The sequence below is a fragment of the Microcaecilia unicolor genome, chromosome 3 (assembly GCF_901765095.1).
Source record: "Microcaecilia unicolor chromosome 3, aMicUni1.1, whole genome shotgun sequence".
Lineage (NCBI taxonomy): Eukaryota > Metazoa > Chordata > Amphibia > Gymnophiona > Siphonopidae > Microcaecilia > Microcaecilia unicolor.
The window spans coordinates 220,344,879-220,364,735 of record NC_044033.1 but is presented as its reverse complement, the minus strand read 5'-3'; the positions used below and the strand labels follow the sequence as shown (position 1 = coordinate 220,364,735).

The 19,857-nt window shown below is 39.8% G+C and overlaps 1 protein-coding gene across 1 annotated transcript in view; it reads right to left on the bottom strand.

Moving 5' to 3' along the window:
• Positions 1-19,857, bottom strand: part of LOC115464388 (vomeronasal type-2 receptor 26-like) — an 80,904-nt gene that overhangs the window by 21,558 nt on the left and 39,489 nt on the right. Inside the window, exons 5-6 of the mRNA XM_030194774.1 lie at positions 15,048-15,845; positions 13,857-14,084 (exon numbers count right to left, since the gene is read on the bottom strand). Of these exons, the coding sequence (XP_030050634.1) occupies positions 13,857-14,084; positions 15,048-15,845 (1,026 nt within the window). The remainder of the gene's footprint in view (positions 1-13,856; positions 14,085-15,047; positions 15,846-19,857) is intronic.

The following is a 19,857-nucleotide window of genomic DNA, read 5'->3' as shown; positions in this document are numbered from 1 at the left end:
CATACTTTCTTTGTATATTTTCTGTGTATGTTTACTGCTTAGAAGAACTAACTATATTAGTTATTTAAAGAGAAGAAAAGGATACAGGACAAGTGAGTAGTGGTTAGGAATCAATGACTGTGTATATTTTCTGTGTAGATCTTCTGTGTACATTTACTGCTGAGAAGAGCTAACTAAACTACTATATATATTGTTTATTTGTACATTTACATGCTGCTGATATTACCTCTGCCCACAATCTACTGATATTGCCAAAAATACCACGAACACCGTCCACAAAAACCAAACATGAACACCAACAAGTTACTGATAATAATCTACCTCATTCCCATAATCTACCACGCATGGACCACCCCCAGTATCAACAACAACCCTACCATAATCCACTAACTCTATGTACAACCTATTAACAACTCACCAGACCAAAAATACAATAACCACCCAAAAGGAAAAATCTCCACATATGAACACCACCAACAGAAAGAGAAAAAAACCAACAATGACAAATTCAACCACCGGGGAAACAGACAACTAATAAAAATAAACACATCAAACCTCCCTACAGAACCATACCGCTCAATCCGAATAGGATACATCAACGCAAGATCAGCAGTAAGCAACTCAGTAGACATACTAGACTGGATCACCACATAGAATCTAGACCTTCTATTCATCACAGAAACATGGTTCCACAGCCCTACAGACCCTGCCATCAAAGAGACATGCCCACCTGAATACAAAATAACCCACTGGACAAGAAATGGAAAAAGAGGTGGCGGAATAGCCATAATTTACAAATCCGAGTTCACCATCACAACCATTGGCGAATCCACCTCACCACAACTCGAAACAGCCTCAACAAGAATCACTCATCCGAACCTACAAGAACACCTCAGCGCAATCCTATTTTACAGACCACCAGGAAAATGGAAAGACTCCCAAATGCAACTCATGGACTTTATCTTTAACACATGTGTCTCTGCCTCAAACATCCTCATAATAGGAGACATCAACCTACACCTCGAAGATGACACCTCAACAGGCACACAAGAATGTAAAGAATTCTTAAAACTCTGGGATTTACATGCACCTAATACTCAACCAACACACAAAAAGGGACACACGCTAGACATCATTACACACAAATTCGACTCAAACTCAACTCTCCTACTTACAGACACAAGATGGACACCCACACCATGGACAGACCACTATAAAGCACAAGTCTCCCTCCACTGGCGAAAAATACACAGAAACGCAATCAACAACCATGAACGAACAACATACACCACGAGAGGAAAAATAGACCCCACAACATTCTGGCAACAGGTCTACCAAAATGAATGGTCAACAAATACAGACACCATTCAATTCCTCCAAGAACGGGATGACATATGTAAAACAACATTAGACACAATTGCCCCAATCCAAACCAGAACATCACGTAGGAAAAAATCTAATCCATGGTTCACCGAAGAGCTGAAAAAACTCAAAACACAAGTCAGAAAGCTAGAACGCGCATGGAACAAAAAGGAAGATGAACACACACTGAATGCCTGGAAATCACTTCGGAGGAAATACAAATATACTGTACCATAAAACAGACTAAAAGACTACACTACAAAACAAAACAATGATTGGACCAAACTACAAAGACACACACAAACTCTTCTACCTTGTAAATAAATTGCTAGACACCACACCAGTTACAAACAATAGCAAAGACGCACCAGGAGTCGATGACCTCGCGAAATACTTCAAGGAAAAAATTATACAATTACGACTTAAAATACCCACCAGCCCTATTGAATACGCCACACTCCTAAACTGTCTAGACCCAGAAGACGGAATATACCCAGCAGACAAGATCTGGACCGAATTCGAATCACTGTCAGAGGACCTCATCTCTAAAACGCTCAAAAGATTCGCCAAATCCCATTGCAAACTAGATATCTGCCCAAACAACCTCATGAAATCAGCTCCTCAACAATTCATAATAGACCTAACGAACCACGTGGATTTCATGCTACAAAACGGACTTTTCCCAAAGGAAAAAGGAAAAGTTTTACTCACCCTAATACCCAAAGACACACAAAAAAACGCAAGCGAAATAACTAACTACAGACCAGTAGCATCTATACCATTAATAACCAAAATAACCGAAGGGATGGTAACCAAACAACTCACAAATTATCTTAACAAGTTCTCAATACTGCATGATGCCCAATCAGGATTCCGGTCTAATCACAGTACAGAAACAGTACTAATTACCCTAATGACCAAATTCAAACAAATGATTGCTACCGGCACCAATATACTCCTCTTGCAATTTGATATGTCAAGTGCCTTTGATATGCTTGACCACGGAATCCTATTAAACATACTTGAATATTTTGGCATCGGAGGCAATGTCCTAAACTGGTTCAAGGGGTTCCTAACCTTGCGCTCATATCAAGTCACATCAAATTCAACTACGTCTGATGCATGGACACCGGAATGTGGAGTACCGCAGGGATCCCCCCCTCTCGCCAATTATTTTCAACCTAATGATGATCCCCTTGGCAAAACTTCTATCAAACCACAACCTTAACCCTTACATATACGCAGATGATGTAACGATATATATTCCTTTCAAACAAGACATTAATGAAATCTCCAACGAAATCAACCAAAGTCTATACATCATGAATACCTGGGCAGATGCATTCCGACTGAAACTGAATGCAGAAAAAACTCAATGCCTCATACTTACCTCCCAATACAACAGGAATAAATTTACCGCTATTAACACACCTAAACTAAATCTACCAATTTCTGAAACTCTAAAAATCCTCAGAGTCACTATTGACCGCCACCTAACACTTGAAACTCACGCGAACAACACAACCAAAAAGATGTTCTACTCCATGTGGAAACTGAAAAGAATAAGACCATTCTTTCCAAGATCCGTCTTCCGCAGCTTAGTGCAATCACTCGTACTCAGCCATCTGGACTACTGCAACTCACTATATGCGGGCTGCAAAGAACAAATACTGAGGAAACTTCAAACAGCCCAGAACACAGCAGCCAGACTCATCTTCGGAAAACCAAAATACGAAAGTGCAAAACCCTTACGTGAGAAACTACACTGGCTCCCACTCAAGGAACGGATCACCTTTAAAGTATGCACCTTAGTTCACAAAATCATTCACGGTGAAGCTCCTGCATACATGTCTGATTTAATAGACCTGCCACCCAGAAACGCTAAAAGATCATCCCGAACTTTCCTCAACCTCCACTTCCCTAAGTGCAAAGGCATAAAATACAAAGTACTGCGTGCATCAACCTTCTCCTATATGAGCACGCAATTCTGGAATACACTACCACGCAACCTGAAAACGATCTACGAATTAACCGACTTCCGCAAACGATTGAAGACATATCTCTTTGAGAAAATTTATGGCAAGGATCAAAACATATGATGTTCATTCACACTAATAGAAATGCATCAATACACTCTCTTCTGAATTTTCCTACCCTGTATTACACCACACCTCAATCTCCACCCACAAATACAATTGTGATACCCTATGTCCTCTGCTATTGTTCTATCGCCCTATCTTTTCCCCATTGTAACATTCCAGTGTTTCCACGCCCTAAATGATGTCTTGACTTGACACTGTTTTCCCATAACTCTTCACAATGTAACTCATAATCGTACTGTAACACATTGTATTTCCATCATTCACAATGTATTGTAAGCCACACTGAGCCCGAAAATAGGTGGGAAAATGTGGGATACAAATGCAATAAATAAAATAATGGTGTCAGTTTATGGGAAATCACATGATTTATGAGAAATGGAATTTGCAACAGTATATATGTGATGTCTGGGAGGTGTTAGCTGAGCAGTCCTTGTCTTTCAGGATGCGCATTTGCTGACTGACAACCTGCTTCAGGGAGAGAACTATTGTTTGTATTTTTTTGGCTCTATGATAAAAAAGGTAATTACTGGCTGCGCGTAACAGAGTCTAAGTTCTCTTTCTTATTTTTCCAGCTATTGGGGCTGTAGTGCTTTCTCTCCCTGTGGGGGCTAAGGGACAGAAATACACATTTTGGCGCCCAAACAGGGACTGATTGCCCTGTGTAATTAGCCTTAATAGACCTCTAAACTAATCAAAAGAAAAAAAAAAGGGAAAAAGAGAAACAGAAAAAAAGAAAAAAACAGAAAGACCAAAAAAAAAAAAAGTCAGCTATTTCTGCAGCTGGACTGTGGAAAGTTTTGTTTTTTTACTCCGGAGTTGAGTTGAGTGAAGAGCCTGCAGGGTTGAAGAATCTCTCTGCAAAGGGGTAGGTGACTGCGGTCCCTACCATAAGTGCAGGTGAGCTGGGTGTGGCCCGCGTCAGCTGCACAAGGGTGCATGTCTGGAATTTTGATAGACGTCTGTAAGTATATATATATATTTTTTTTTTGTTGTTGATTTGAGTTCTCAAATACTTTCATTGAGGATAGGAAATAGATTGTGTCCTTTTAAAATAGTGTTTTCCACTGATTCCTTAGTGCAGAAGTCCTTGTAAGTAATTGTTAACGTTGGAGCAGGATAACAACTCGGTATCTGTAGTTTGCTTTGTTTTGGAATGCAGTGAAAAGCACAAAAAAGTGTTGGAGTGGTTTTGCAGACAGCGAGAGGATTTTTTTTTTTAGTTGCAGTCTGTGTTACTTGATTCACTTGTATAAAAGATAGCTGTATTTTGTTTTTTCTTTTTCCCCTAAATTCCTGGCATAGCTTGCTTGGTTTAAAGCTGCTCTGTCTATGGATTTCTCATTGTAGCCCTGTTAGTTACTGTTCCTTAGGATAACTGTTTTGTGTCCTTACACTTTTGGTTAAACATAGCTATATTTATTTATTTTTTCCTTTCTTCCCTAAAGTTCTGGCAGAGGTTGTGCTGTTATTTTAAGCAACGTTTCTTCTTTCGGTTGCTGTCCGTCATCAATGTGTGTGTGCGCGTGAGTGCCGACTGGCCAGTTTTTTATGTGGGCGTTTTCCTTTCAATACGCTGTTTTTCCTGCCTTGTAATGCTTTATTTTAGCTGTGCAGCATGAGTTAATTGCATTTTGCATTTAAATCCACCTGCTTTCTGTTTCAGGCCCCTGATCCAGAAACCAGAGGATTATTTCAAATGCAATACAATTTTTAATTTCCAAATTATAGGCTCTTTCTTGCTCTATATTTCTTAACGGTCAGTCAAGGCTGCAGCTTTGTTTCCTTCAGTACGATTTTGTTTTACAGGTTATCATGAATTCTTCTGAATTTTCTATTCCTAGTTTCAAGGCTACAGACTGATGTTCCCGAGGTCTGCCTTTAAAAAAAATAATAAAACCTTACAGTTTATTAACATTGTAACTCCTTGTATGACTAGGTTTGACTTAAAAAAGTTTATGATTATTTTAAAAGTCATGTGTGTCTCACATAACCCTTATGGTCGGCAATAAAGAAATTACTTTCCTGTGTAATGCATTTGATGAGGCAAAATTAATTTCCTTATCCTCTGACACTATTATATAGCAAAGAATGCATACTACAAGAACCATTGTAAAATCATGCCCACTATTGCATTCTATAGCATAATCTAAATTATAACCTCTTAATTCCTTGACTTTCATTGTTCATCTGTCTTTATGTGGGGGTGGGGGTGGGGGGTTCCTTGCAGGAGAACCGATAAATGTTTAGGTGCTCTCCGTTCACTTACACTGCTATTTGGCAGCACATATACTAAAATTGGAACCCTAATTTTGTAATATAGTCTTATTTCTATATACTAAATTTGACTGTAAGGCGTATATCAAAACAAAACCAGGAATTGTTGTTGTTAAGCATTTTTATATACCTTACAGTACAGTATTTCATACTCTTACAGTGCATTTCTAGGCAACTGTCTAAGTTTGCTCTTGTTTAATTTGCCCTCACAAGTTATTGTTTTAAAACTTTTTCCCCTTCCTTACAAATAGCCACATGTCATTAATGAGCAAAACAAAAGGGAATAATAGTCATATCAGTATCCAATTTTCAAACGTGCAAATTAATGACATGTGTCTATCTAATGATTTTTAAGCAGCAGCTTGTTGGTAACATATCTCATTACCCAGTTAAGCAATTGTGCATACATTATGTGAATTGTTACTTGGGGCCTAGACAGAGGCCCTCATTGTTTAATTGATTTTTTGTTTGCAGTCTTTTTCCCAGGTTCGTAAAATTGTCCTTTCACCTTCATTGACACCTTCCAGTACAAGCAGGACATTACATCATTTGAACCCTGACTATGTGACCACTGCTCGTACTAGTCTTCACTGAAATTATGTCCTGATGTTTCCCCCCCCCCCCCCCCCCAGTTTATGCTTTCTTTTAGGGAGCATATGTATCCATATTCTTCTGATAATTGCCTTGTTTTCATTAATTCTTTTCAATCCTCCATGGTATGCAGCGCATATGTAATACAGGCTGTAAAATCATTCATTTATTTCTATAGTCTGGATCCAATTCCAAATGGCTCATCTTATTGAACCACATACTATACTCATATATTAAAGCCTGATTCTTTGTATGGGACAGCATTCTTAAAGTTGAAACAGTGTCGGATACCTATTTTGAAAATGTATTGGGATGACAAAGGGCTTTGTGCAGCCCTGTCTAAATTGATACCATCGATCACGGTGGCGCCGCCCACAGTACACCTGACAGAGTTTACATGTTGCTAATTCATATTTCTGATGGCATGCTAATTTTTGAAATGCAGTTTTCTTATTTCCAGCTGGTTTCATTCCTCCTACTAAGATTGTACGCAACTGCCTTTAACTTTCTTACATTGGTTTCAAAACGTAACATTCACTGTTGGATTTTGATTTACAAGGATACATTTAGGATAAATTTTACATTCACTGGGAGATTTACTGTAAAGTTCCTGCCTGGTTTTTTTTTTTCTTTCTCTGTTGTGTCCACATACTAAATGCTTTTAAACTTTGTCCTGCAGTTCCTGTTTTACTTAAAGTGTTTAGTTTATTAATATTTGTATCACTCTACCTTACGTAATTCAGATTCAAGAGCAACTGCTTAACAGGCCCAGTAAATCTAGATGAATGTTTACATCAAGAAGAAGTTAACATATTTTGTGTGCCCTGCAACTTGAAATGTTTTGTACTGCCCCAGAAAAAGGACAACACCTAGTTTGCCCCAATTGGTTTAAATTCCATTCTCTTTACATTTTGTTACAATCCATGTCTGTCTACTGCAATATTAAATGTGTTTAATTCTCATGATAGTGTTATGCCTATGTATGTTCTGTATCCTAGGTTGCTGAGATTTCACAGACATCCCTCCCAGGAACATTGGACCTAAACGAGCTTTTACATCATGACGTGGTTTAGTTTTTTATATACCTTGCCTGAAACTAATTTGTGCTGCTCTTATTTGCCTTCTATTTCACTGCATAATAGATAACTTGTTACCATTATTTGCATACTTTCCCACTTTGTTTTATATTATTTGAATTTGAAAACTTTTTCTCCTACTTGTGATTTGACAGAATTACTTTCCTCCCCTGAGAAATCGCTAAAGGAATTAAAGAATGATACTTTTTTAAATTTACAATTCCTATATGATGATCTATTACGACTGTGTATTGTGACAGATAAAGTATGAGTGGCCCATTTATAAAGAGATTTTTTTTTTTGGTTTGTTGAAAACAAGAACATATTGTGAATCACAACAAGTAGTTTAAGCCACCCGATACTCATGCCACAAATGGTATATTGGGGAAACTAAACATAAGATTAAATATCGAATTGCTCAACATTTAAGCAATCTTAGATTTCAGCACTTTGAGACCACCCTTGGTAGGCAGACCACTGGATCATGGCTAACCATCAAGATGAAGATCTTAGGTTTATAGTGATATTGCAGATGAATAATCCCAGGGGAGGCAACGTTAAGAAACTTTTAGTAGCTAACGAGTACTGTTTTCGTACTTATTTTAGCCACCAGAGGGAGCTTCCATAATAATGATTTACAGTTATGTTTTGCATTGCAGGAAGTTTAATTGCGATATCGATGGATGAAAAATTCCCATTCCTTTTTGGGTAATTCTGTGAAAGCTTATAGGGATGTTCCACTTAATAGTGAATGAAACATTGTCAAAGTCGTTTGCTGCCAGTTGAATGCACTGTTAGAAAGTCACATGGCACAATATCTGGGAAGAACACTGCACGTTGATTAGATGGTCAGAGCACGTGAATGACGGTGTAGACGTATGTTGTACTGTTTATACAGGGAAATGTATATGGTATACTCTTTTGTATTTTTTATTCCAAATTAACTTCAATTACATTTGCATAATGTATCAAACCTGAGCTTATGCCATTTTGTTTAAGAACTGGCCACACATTACGTAGATTGTAGAATGAACTACTATTAAGTCCTCATGGTTCTGCTCTGTTTATCTTGTATTATTGTCTTTCTTCAAAGTCCCCTTATTTACTCTGAGTTGGCATCCTTTTGAAGCATGCTGCGAAACTAGTCTGAAAACAGTGACATCTACAGTGACACCTACAGCTGCATTACTGGAAGGAGAATTTTTGCACTAATTTGTGTGATTAAAGACCTGCTCCATTTACTGGATGAACTGTTGAACTCTACCTCAGTGATTACACTATTGCTCTGATTGCAGGATTATTGCTTTTATGTAATTTCTGTTCTATTTTTAGTTATAATGCTTTCTGTCTGCTTACTAGCTGTACACTCATATGATTCCACATGTTTTTCCTTCTATTTTTCTGTATCTGCCCTCTTATCATTCACCTACTGGCTGCTGTCTTCCTTCTGGGCAGATTAGCCATTTGTGAGTCTGCAGCCCATAATAGATACACTAACTGTCCCTTTACATGACAGTCTTTTACGGATAGATAAAGAAGTACCCTTCCTGGATCAGACACTCAACAAGAGGGATGGTAACAAGAATATTCACAGCATACCAGTTTTCCCAATACTTCTCTGTCTAATGTCATTCCAGATCAGTTCACACACATAACTTGGAAGCAAATTGAGGCCTTTTCAGCCGCGGCTGTAAAGCTGCAAAATCATACTTCCTGATTCAGATATCTGAAATCTGCTACAAAACGTGACTCAGCCATACTTCATATTGTATGATTGGTGACTTATGGTTCTAGAGTTTTAATTTATTTCATTGTTTGTCATTATTCTTACTGCCTTGCTAGCAACAGTTTGTTGATAAAAAACTTTACTTTTTGTATTACTCCAACATTTGTGGAAGAACTGCTTTACCCTTTTAACTCTCTCATGTCTTCTTTGAGTTGGGACCCTGGTCCTGATGATACTGATATTTTAGAAACTATTGACCTCTATAGGATTGTCCTACTTAAACTTGACCTAGACCTAATACAGGAGAATTAGTATACTTTTGGCTGATCTCATATCAGATACTAGATAGAGATTCATGCCCTTGGTTCTTTTTTAGGCAAATGGGGAGATTGTTTTGAGCTGTTTGAAATTGTTCCTACACAAACCCGCTGGGGGGCCATCCCTTTTCCGCCTCCATCCTAACTGTTTTTTCATTTTCTGTTGTTGGTCACTGGTGTTCACAGATCCTGAACCTATTGAGCTCGGCTAGGTCCAAGCAGGAGACTGGGTCCTTATCAAGGTCATCAAGAGGGAAAAATTGGGTAACCAGAGTAGACCACCTTCTTGCAAGGGTAAGCCCGGCTGCACAGGGGAGGTGCTTCAATAAGAACCCTCGTCTCAAACCGGTGAAGCAAACAACAACCCAAGTGAGAAATTAGGGTTCAAATGGAAGCCTTAACATCTGATCCAGATGACCCACAGGACAGTAATAATTCCCAAGTCCACTACAATCGGATGCTGGAGAACTTCACTCAAGTTTGATGCTGAGTACCTGCTGCTTAAGTACTACACATACCTTACACTGCTCCTGTATAATCTGGACACTTTTGCATTTGGACTCCTACCCCAACATCTGCTTTATTTGAAGGACATTCTTCCTATAACCATCTATCTGATCTTAGCCCTTCACCTACTGTTTTATCTGGAACTTGAGACAGACTTTGCATTCTGGACTTTATATTTTGGACTTTTGCCATACTGAACTATTTGCCATAATGATGAATTTGTTTTTTTATTCTTACAACTGTTTTTCCTCTTTACATTCATACGACTCCTCATATGTCATGTCTGCAGCTTCTGTTGCATAGTCTTTTAAAGCTATGCTGTCCGCTGCTATTCTGGTTAACTCTTCTTGTATTGTGGTTAACTGTCCTGAATTCTTTATTAGTCGTATTCATTGTCCACTATCCCTTTCTCCTGTCTTTGCAGCTTTTCTTCTTATTTTGGCCCGTTTATGTATTTCCTTTTCTGGTACATGTCAATACTTAGGTCAAGTATTATCTTCTGTGACAGTTTTTCCTTTTAATTTTATTTGTGCTGTTTTTCCTTTTATGTATATTTTCTGGCACTATTCTACTCCCTTATACCCATGTAATCCTGGGAATGCTTCTGGTATCTGTACACCTGTGTGCTTGATTTTCTATTCCTGCTGAATTTTATTTTCTAGCACTTCCCTTGATGTAGTTTCTTTCTTTACTACTGGTTTTCAGGTCACTATTCCTGCTGAGTGGCTTCAAGAAATTTTGATATTATATGTTGCAATTTATAATTTAGTGTATATCTGCTCATCATATTGGTTTTTTTTTGTTGGTGATTGTTTTTCAGGTTTCTGTCCTGGTGTAAGACATATGTCACCATAGTTTTAATGGTTAATGGCCCATTTTTACTCATGATACTATACCATTGCTTTATGTTTCCCTTTACACATATCATTCTCTCCTGGACCCCATTTTTGTTCTTAAATTCTATTTTTGTTTTAATTATTAGTTTTTTTTGCACAATCATCCCTTGTGACCTTTTCTCTCTGAGGCACTTCCAGTATTGGCTCTGAAGAACCCAGTCCTTCATGTTTACCACCACTATCTGTGCTCCTTGTGTGTGAAAGGCTTCATGCTTCTCGCTATTAAGCCTTTCAGGAGGGAAATGTATATGCCTTCCTATGCTTGGCCTATGACTAAGGGCTAGGCCTAAGGCCTGTACTGTCAGTTTGGTTCTCACAAGTTAGCCTACTAACTCAGCATCTTGTGTAACAATCATTGCCTTCTCAGGAGCTGAGAACTGACACTTCATAACATTTGTTTGCAGCTGAGTATGCTTTTCATATAAGGTGGATGTAACCTTGATAGTTGCTAAGGGACTGAGGACACAGTGAAGCCTACCAGTACGTTGCATTTGTGGAGAGAGACAGAGAGGACACATGGGTATTGTTCTATGTAAGTTTTTTGCTCTGTGACTAACTGCACGCTATACTGATAATTGACTAGCCAATGGCCACAGACTGTTCACGTGCAAACACATCGGAGAGACTGATAGAATTCATGACCAATCCATATATGGTAGAAGGCAACCTAATGGTGTCAGTTTATGGGAAATCACATGATTTATGAGAAATGGAATTTGCAACAGTATATATGTGATGTCTGGGAGGTGTTAGCTGAGCAGTCCTTGTCTTTCAGGATGCGCATTTGCTGACTGACAACCTGCTTCAGGGAGAGAACTATTGTTTGTATTTTTTTGGCTCTGTGATAATAAAGGTAATTACTGGCTGCGCGTAACAGAGTCTAAGTTCTCTTTCTTATTTTTTCAGCTGTTGGGGCTGTAGTGCTTTCTCTCCCCGTGGGGGCTAATGGACAGAAATACACAATGGCTTACCCATAGAATTTTATGCAACTTTAGCAGATAGTCTTAGTCCCAAATTGCTTATTTTATTTGACCATCTCCTTCTTCACTCTGGTGATAAGGGTTCTTTCCTAGAATCTTAAATTGTTGTCATCCACAAACCGGGCAGAGACCCTTCTAATGTCTCAAATTACTAACCAATCTCTCTTATTAATATTGACAAGATCTATGCCAAAATCCTTGCTAATCGCATAAAATCTGTGATATCCTCACATTCATCGTGATCAAAATGGTTTCATACCTGGTAGAATGTCCAGTGATAACGCTAGACTACTTTGGAATATACTAGCTCACACACATGACGTTGACTCTCCATTAATAACCCTTTCCTTAGATGCAGAAAAGGCCTTCAACAGAATCGAATGTCCCTTTCTCTTCAAAACTCTCCAATGGTTTGGCTTTGGTGAAAAGTTTCTCAATATGATTAAATTACTTTATGAGTCTCCTCAAACCTTTATTTTCACCAACAGCATCACTTCTCCAAAATTCACATTATATAGAGGCACTAAGCAGGGTTGTCCCCTCTCCCCCCTGTTATTTAATCTAGCCCTGGAACCCCTAGCTATTTCAATCCGCTCAAACCAAAATATTTTGGGAATTAAGCTTCAAGATGACCACTATAAATTGTCCATCTATGTTTCAGACATATCCATCAACTCGTTCCCATGATGTTACTGAACTCTATTATTCTGTTTCACTATATTTTCAAATGTAAGCCACACGGAACCCAAGTTTCTTGGGATAATGTGGGATATAAATCTAAAAAAAAAGTCCTTTATCCTCCACCTTTTATGGCACTGCCTATCCAGCTAGATGGTGATAGTACAAAGAAAGCAATTTTGAAGCAACTCAAAATAATCTGTTCCTTAGCTGGGCCCTAGTATTACCATATTGAAAATTCAACCATATCATGCCTCTGTGGTTTTGTTCCCCTAATAAGTGAAACGATTAACTGGATTTCTTGAAGTTATTATATATTCTTTGGATGTATGACTAGGAACAGAAATGCTCCAGGGACCTGCATACTGCTGTCAGGGAGCTGGGTATGACATTTCAGACTGGCCAAAAAATGTTAAAAAAATTTTTTGGGGGGTGGGAGGGGGTTGGTGACTACTGGGAGAGTAAGGGGAGGTGATCCCCGATTCCCTCTGGTGGTCATCTGGTCAATTGGGGCACTTTTTTGAGGCTTGGTCCTAAAAATAAATGGACCAAGTGAAGCCGGCCATCTTTTTTTCAATATCGGCTGAAGCTGGCCATCTCATAACCACGCCCCGTCCCGCCTTCCATACCCTTTCGAAACGCCCCCTTTAACTTTGGCCGGCTCTGCGACAGAAAGCAGTTGGAGCCGGCCAAAATTGGCTTTCCATTATACCGATTTGGCCGGGTTCATGAGATGGCCGGCCATCTCCAGATTTGTGTCAGAAGATGGCCAGCGATCTCTCTCGAAAATAAGCTGGATAGGTGGTAAAAGGAGGGCCCTACGCTAGCAGCAGTGACTGTATTTGCAACACACCAGGGCCACTTTTACTTCAGGGGGTAAAAATCCCCGAAGAAGAAACGGCCATGCAGTAAGTCCACACTTGCCGTATGGTCATTTCGGAGGGATCACTTACCGCAGCAAATTGAGGTGGCATTAAGGGCTCCAGCGCTAAACCGGTAGTAACTGGGCAGTGCTCGGCGCTGCCCAATTACCCCTGAGTAACCCTCTGAGGAAATATTTTTCCAATATTTCAGCATGCACTGGAAATGCCACCTGATGGGGGTGGACCGGTGGTTAGAGCTGATATTCAGCAAAAGTAACCAGTTAAGAACTGCTAAATTTCAGCAGATAGCCCTGTACAAATGATTTAAATGGCCAGAAGCCTCTCCTGCCTGGTTAAATCACTATGAAAATCGACCCATTAGAATTGTACAAAATCCAATCATGAAGCCAAATTTTCTCTATATAACAGCATGCAATACCTCTTGTATTATTAAGCATCTTATATAATATTTTATCACTCTAACCTGGATAAATGAAGCCTCCCAAACTATCATTTTTTCATCGATTGTAAAATCCTCTCCAGGGGGAGCAGAAGGTTTATAACTTCCAACAATTTCATGTTTCAATGTCCCATTGGGGAGATGGATCAGATTAATAATATTGTAGTCAGTGGCTTGGTCTCCGTTCTCATCAAAATATATCTCTTCACCCAGACTGTTTTTAAAGTGCACATTCTTCAGATAACGATGAAGCTAAAAAAATAAAGGGCACATTTTCAGGAATGCCTGGAACTGCCAATTTTCTATTTATGTATGTATTTGAATAAGAACATTTCTAATCTGTCAATCAGTTTGATGCTCACTCACTTTGGCACACATTACAAATCAACTGACAGCAAGGGCCCTGTTTACTAAGGTGTGCTAGTGTTTTTAGCTAAATGTTCGTAAGCGTTAACCATGTAGACACCCATAGGAACATTATGGGTAAGAACACGGTTAGCGCGTGGTAATGTTTAGCATGCACTAAAAACACTAGCGTTCCTCTAGCATGGCTTCACAAACAGGGCCCCTAGATTCTTTTCTGGGTAGTGACTCCTAATGTGGACCCTAACATCATTTAGCCATAATTTCATTTATTCTTCCCTAAGTGCATCATTTTGCAATTGTCCACATCGATTTGTATCTGATGTTTGGATGCCCAATATCCCAGTCCAAAAGGACCCCCTGCAATTTCTCACAATCCGCATGCAATTTAACAATCTTAACCGCCCTCCGACTACCAACCAACTCCCCATAGCGTTCATGCCCACTTATAACAGAAATATGAAAAAAAACCACTTTTCAACCTACTGCCCGCACCACTCTCAAACCAATCACAGCACAAAAGATTTACTTGATCCCTGAGGCAGGCCTTTGTGCTGAAACACTGCCTTGTTGGGTTGGTTTTATAGCTTTTATGAATTAAAGACTTTTACACTTTGATATCCTCCTTGAGTGCATCTCACTTCTTTGGTTTGGCTGTCACATATTTGATTCCACTTATAATCTGAAGAAGAGTTTTTGAAATGAATGCAACACTCTAGACAACACATACAGTAAAAATAAATCTTTTAAATAAATGGACAACACAGAAAGATTTGAACTTCACCCTTTACTCCACAAATTGTTACCAATTCTGTTTTCTGAATATAGCATTCCTTTAGAAAATGATGTTACCTTCCATGGTAAATAATCTGATAATCTCTGTCGGTCTCCATTCCACGTGGTGGTGTTCCCAGAACCAGAGAAAAGCATGTCTTTCAGTGCATGTGCCAGGACATAGACAGCATTGTAAACGTCATAACTGTTGGCAAAGTGGGTATTGTCACAGTGGAACATGCCGGAACCATCTTCATCTATACTGCAGGATCTTTTGATGGTTTGGGGGCACTGGTTGCTACACAGTCCAAGCCACCAATTTTCAATTGCAATATAATCAGGAAACAGAATAGGATTTACCTCACTTATAAATTTAAAAAAACTTGGAATAGTTTTCTTTATTCTTGTGAATAGCAAGGTGTTATTCTTGGAACTAATTCCCATTTGATGGGATAAGTAAAACTCAGCTTCAGTTATGGTGATAAAGATCATACCAGGTATACTGAAAATTCTTAACTCCCAAAACAAATTTATTGTAATCTCATTATTAAAGTGAGCAATGATCACATTAGTTGATGATTTATGAATAGTCTCATTAATTTTGTCAAATCTCTCATTTGACAAATTATTGATGTGACTGATTATTTCTATGAATTCAATGCAGGCTCCATTCTGCTCAATCCCTTCTTTCAGGATCTGGACAAACCTTTGGCTGCTGTCATCATCAGGTGCAATGATACCAACCCAGGTCCACTTGAAATGTTTCAGTAACTTCACGATCCCAGTACAAATGTTAAGAATGCTGGGCATAGCCTGATATAAATACGGAAACTTAATACCATCACTCATGAAAGGATTCTGAAAAGTATAGCTGATCTGTCAAGAAATGTAATTAATTCAGAATTATCTTTGTCTTCCAGAGATTGAAGGAGATATCAACTAAGCTGTGGTAAAATATCTTATTGTCACAGTTCAATTTACTGCAGGAGTCAATAACACAACTTGTAATCATGGTCAGTCTCACAATCTGTATTATTTGTCTGCCATTGAGCATTGGGCTACTAATATGCAGTCCAATGCTTCTGGGCACCATCTTATAGGAGCCAGTGCCCATTAAAGGGGTGTTCCCATGTCTCCAGAACAGAATCTCAACCCTTTGAAGCCACCTTCTCTGCTAAACAGATTACCAACCCCTTCAGTTAACCCTACCTCCCAGAACCAATAGCCCCTAAATTACATTCTCAGACCCGTCATTCCCTTGATGTCACTGCCAACATCTCAACTCCCCACAGATTCATTAGACCTACCTGGGGGTTCCTTGCTGTCTTGCAGCTGGGGATGTAGTGATCCCAGTTGCTTCTACCCAGTGGTGTGCTGGTAAATGTTTAACAACAGGCTCTCACCCCGGTCCACCTGTGCGCACCCCCGTCCACCTATGCGCCCCTCATCCACCTCTGCGCCCCCACCCCAAATTGCAGAGCTGGCTATAGCCAGGGAGAGAGCCTGTGGTGGGTGGCAATGCATTATTCTCTCCAGGAAAAAACAATAAATGATCCCATGTTCCTATCTAATTTATGTTTAATGTGGGATAAAATGCCATAAATAAGTAAATAAATATAAACTTTTAACGTTGAGCACCTGATTCTCAAAGTGGACATATTCCAAACACTATAATGAAAATAAAATGATTTTTTCTAACTTTGTTGTCTGGTGACCTTGTTTGTCTGATCATGCTGGCTCAGTATCTGATTCTGCTGCTATCTGTCCTCTTAACTCCGTTTCCAGGGCTTCCTTTCCATTTATTTCTTTACTTTCCTCCTTTCTTCTTTATTTCTTGCCCTACATCCGTAAGTAAAAGCTGGGTCCTCCGCAGACTTGACTGTCCAGTGGATCCAGCTTCTGCCTATTTTCTCCATCCATGTGCAGTTTTTCACTATCTTCCTTTTCCCTCATCTCATCTCCTTCCTCTGTCTTCCCTCCCCTCCATCCATGTCCAGAATTTCTTCTCTCTTCCCTCCTTCCATGTGCATCTCCTTACTGTACTCCCTTCCCTCCCCTCCATCCATGTCCAACAATTCTCCTCTCTCCATGCCCTCTCCTCTATCCATCCATATTGTGAAGAGTAAGGGTCTGTCCTGTCCTGGGTAGGCCACTAGAGAGCGCTGTTTCCATAGAAATGGGGAAATGCCCAGGATGAGTCACTAGGGGGAGCCAGTTGGGGAATGTCCAGGTGGAGGTTGCTAGGACCAAGGACAGTCCTTCGCTGGAAACAAGTGTAGGTTGTTATGGGCTGGGACCTGCCTGGAATTAGGGGGAAGAGCCTAAAGGGGTGGAGAAGCTAATTAACCACCTTATACCTGTCTGAGTGGTGAAACAGAAGATAGGAGCTGGAGATCTGGCAGCTGATGGAAGAAGAGCCCCTTGAAGGTACTGGGTGAACTCTGTGGAGTTTTGGTGGACTGTGTGTAGATAGAGCTATTTTGGAAGGTGGGAAGAGAAGCCTCGTCATAACAACATCCAGCAACCCTTCTCTTCCCTGTCCTCCTCTCCATCCACCCACCCATGTCCAGCAAATCTCCTATCCCCTGCTCTTCCCTCCATCCACCCATGTCCAGCAATTCTCCTATCTCCTTTATCCATTCATCCCCAGAGATTCTTTTCTCTCCCCTGCACTTTTCCATCCATACCCAGTGATTCTCCTCTCTCACCTTCCTTTCCACTCCAATCTATGTCCAGTGATTCTTCTTCGCCCCCACCCTCCTTTTCCATTCATATCCACCTGCCCACTCTCTTCTCCCTCCCCCCAACATCCTCCTTTTTCTTCCTGCCACAGCACCCTGCCTGGTTTTTTCATTTCCAACAATTTTTATTGATGACACTTCAAAACTAAAACACAATCCACGTTCAGAATATACAGAAATTCAAAAATGAGTTGACTAACAAACTAAATTATTTGCTACTTACAGACATCAATCTTTTTTCATAAAGTTCCCCCCCTTCCCCCACATCCTCCATTCTTATGCTTCAACAGGTAAACATTGTATCATTTACTACTCCACCTTATAGTATATTTCAACATTAATATAATAGAGAAGTCAACAGAATATAATACTAACTTCATGTAGAATAGACACTCAACTTTCCATAACAATTACTCTGCTCTAGAGCATACATAACAGTTACAACCTTAAAGTACCCTCAATTCCTACTCCTCCTTTCCCCTCCCCACCCCTTCCCCTACAATTCCCCCTCCCCCCTTCCGATTAAACCATAACTACCCGATACACTGTTATTATCATACCTTATACGATTATAAGCTATTAACAATGAGAATTCATCCTCGCTGCATCATTTTGTCTAAGAAGCATCCCCATATTTAAAGAAATTGAATTTTCCGTTTACAGTACCCCTTAGCTTCTTTAGCCTCCCAGACTAACAATTGATGCACCTGGTTATGCCAATGTCAGAAAGTCGGCGGATTGGCCGTGGTCCAATGTTGCATAACACATTTCCGTACCACCAGACATAATTTTTGATATAACATCTTTCTGTCAGCATTCAGGCGCAATTGTGACTCTTTGAATCTAATACCAATTGCAATGGATTCATTTCTATTCTACTGCCCAGCACACAAGAGAGGTAAGTAACTATGTGTCTCCAGTATCGCTGTATTAAAACACATCCCCACAACGCATGATATAATGAATTATCACATCTATTACACTTCAAACAAAGAGCTGTTTCAATACCCCCTGATTTGTATAATTGCACTTGAGTAAAATAAGCTCTATGGAGCACCCAATACGCACATTCCCGATAATCTGCTCCTCTTATTATGCGCGGTATATCTTTAAGCTGCGCCATAATATCCCAAGATTCTAAATCTCTCCCTACATCTTTTTCCCATTTTTGGCGAAGTTGGTTCATCTCCTTCTCAGGAGCCAGCCCCCAAATCTTCCGGTGTATATGGGATATAGAGGGAGCGTTGTCAGAAATCTCATCAAAGAAATTTTTAATTTTAGTACCCAAATTGTTTTTGTTACATTTGTACCCCATGCTATCTCACTCATAGCGGCTTACATGGGGCAATGGAGGGTTAAGTGATTTGCCCAGAGTCACAAGGAGCTGCCTGTGCAGGGAATCGAACTCAGTTCCTCAGGACCAAAGTCCACCACCCTAACCACTAGGCCACTCCTCCACTATTTGGTATTCAGCGCTTCCCTGTTTAATGTTTGTATGTAGTGTTTAAGTTGGAAATATGCGTATGTATCACCCCAACCCTGCACCCCTTGTACCAACAGTTGCGTCAGCGGTTTTATAGCCCCATTCTCTCCCAATGCGTCTGCTAAGCAGATCACTCCTGACTGCTCCCATCTATCAAAAGTTTTATACTCCAACCCTGGCACAAATGCTAGATTTCCCTTAATGTGAATAAATTCCGTTATTCTTGGATCTCCTCCTAGCAGTGTCCCTAAAAATCTCCACGCTTCTCTGGTGGGCATGAGCAAAACATTATGTCTAAGTCTATGTGGGATCTTGTTTTTCTGCAAATGTACTAATGTTATATAATGAAATGGACTAAATAGCGCATCTTCAATCTCCAGTGGTCTATGTGCGTGGGATAGGTATAGCCTGTCTCTCACCTGATGAAGAAGGCATGCCATATTATAATATCTGAGGTTAGGGATGCCCAAGCCCCCTTGTCTCCATCCTCCCAGCATATATTTCTGTTGCATCTTAGCATGCTTCTTAGCCCAGCAAAACTGAAACACTAGTCGATAAAAGTGTTTTATATCTTTCTTCAGCAACACTATAGGTAGGACCTGTAATGCATAAAGCCATCTCGGCAATATCACCATTTTAATGAGACATATCCTCCCCATCAAAG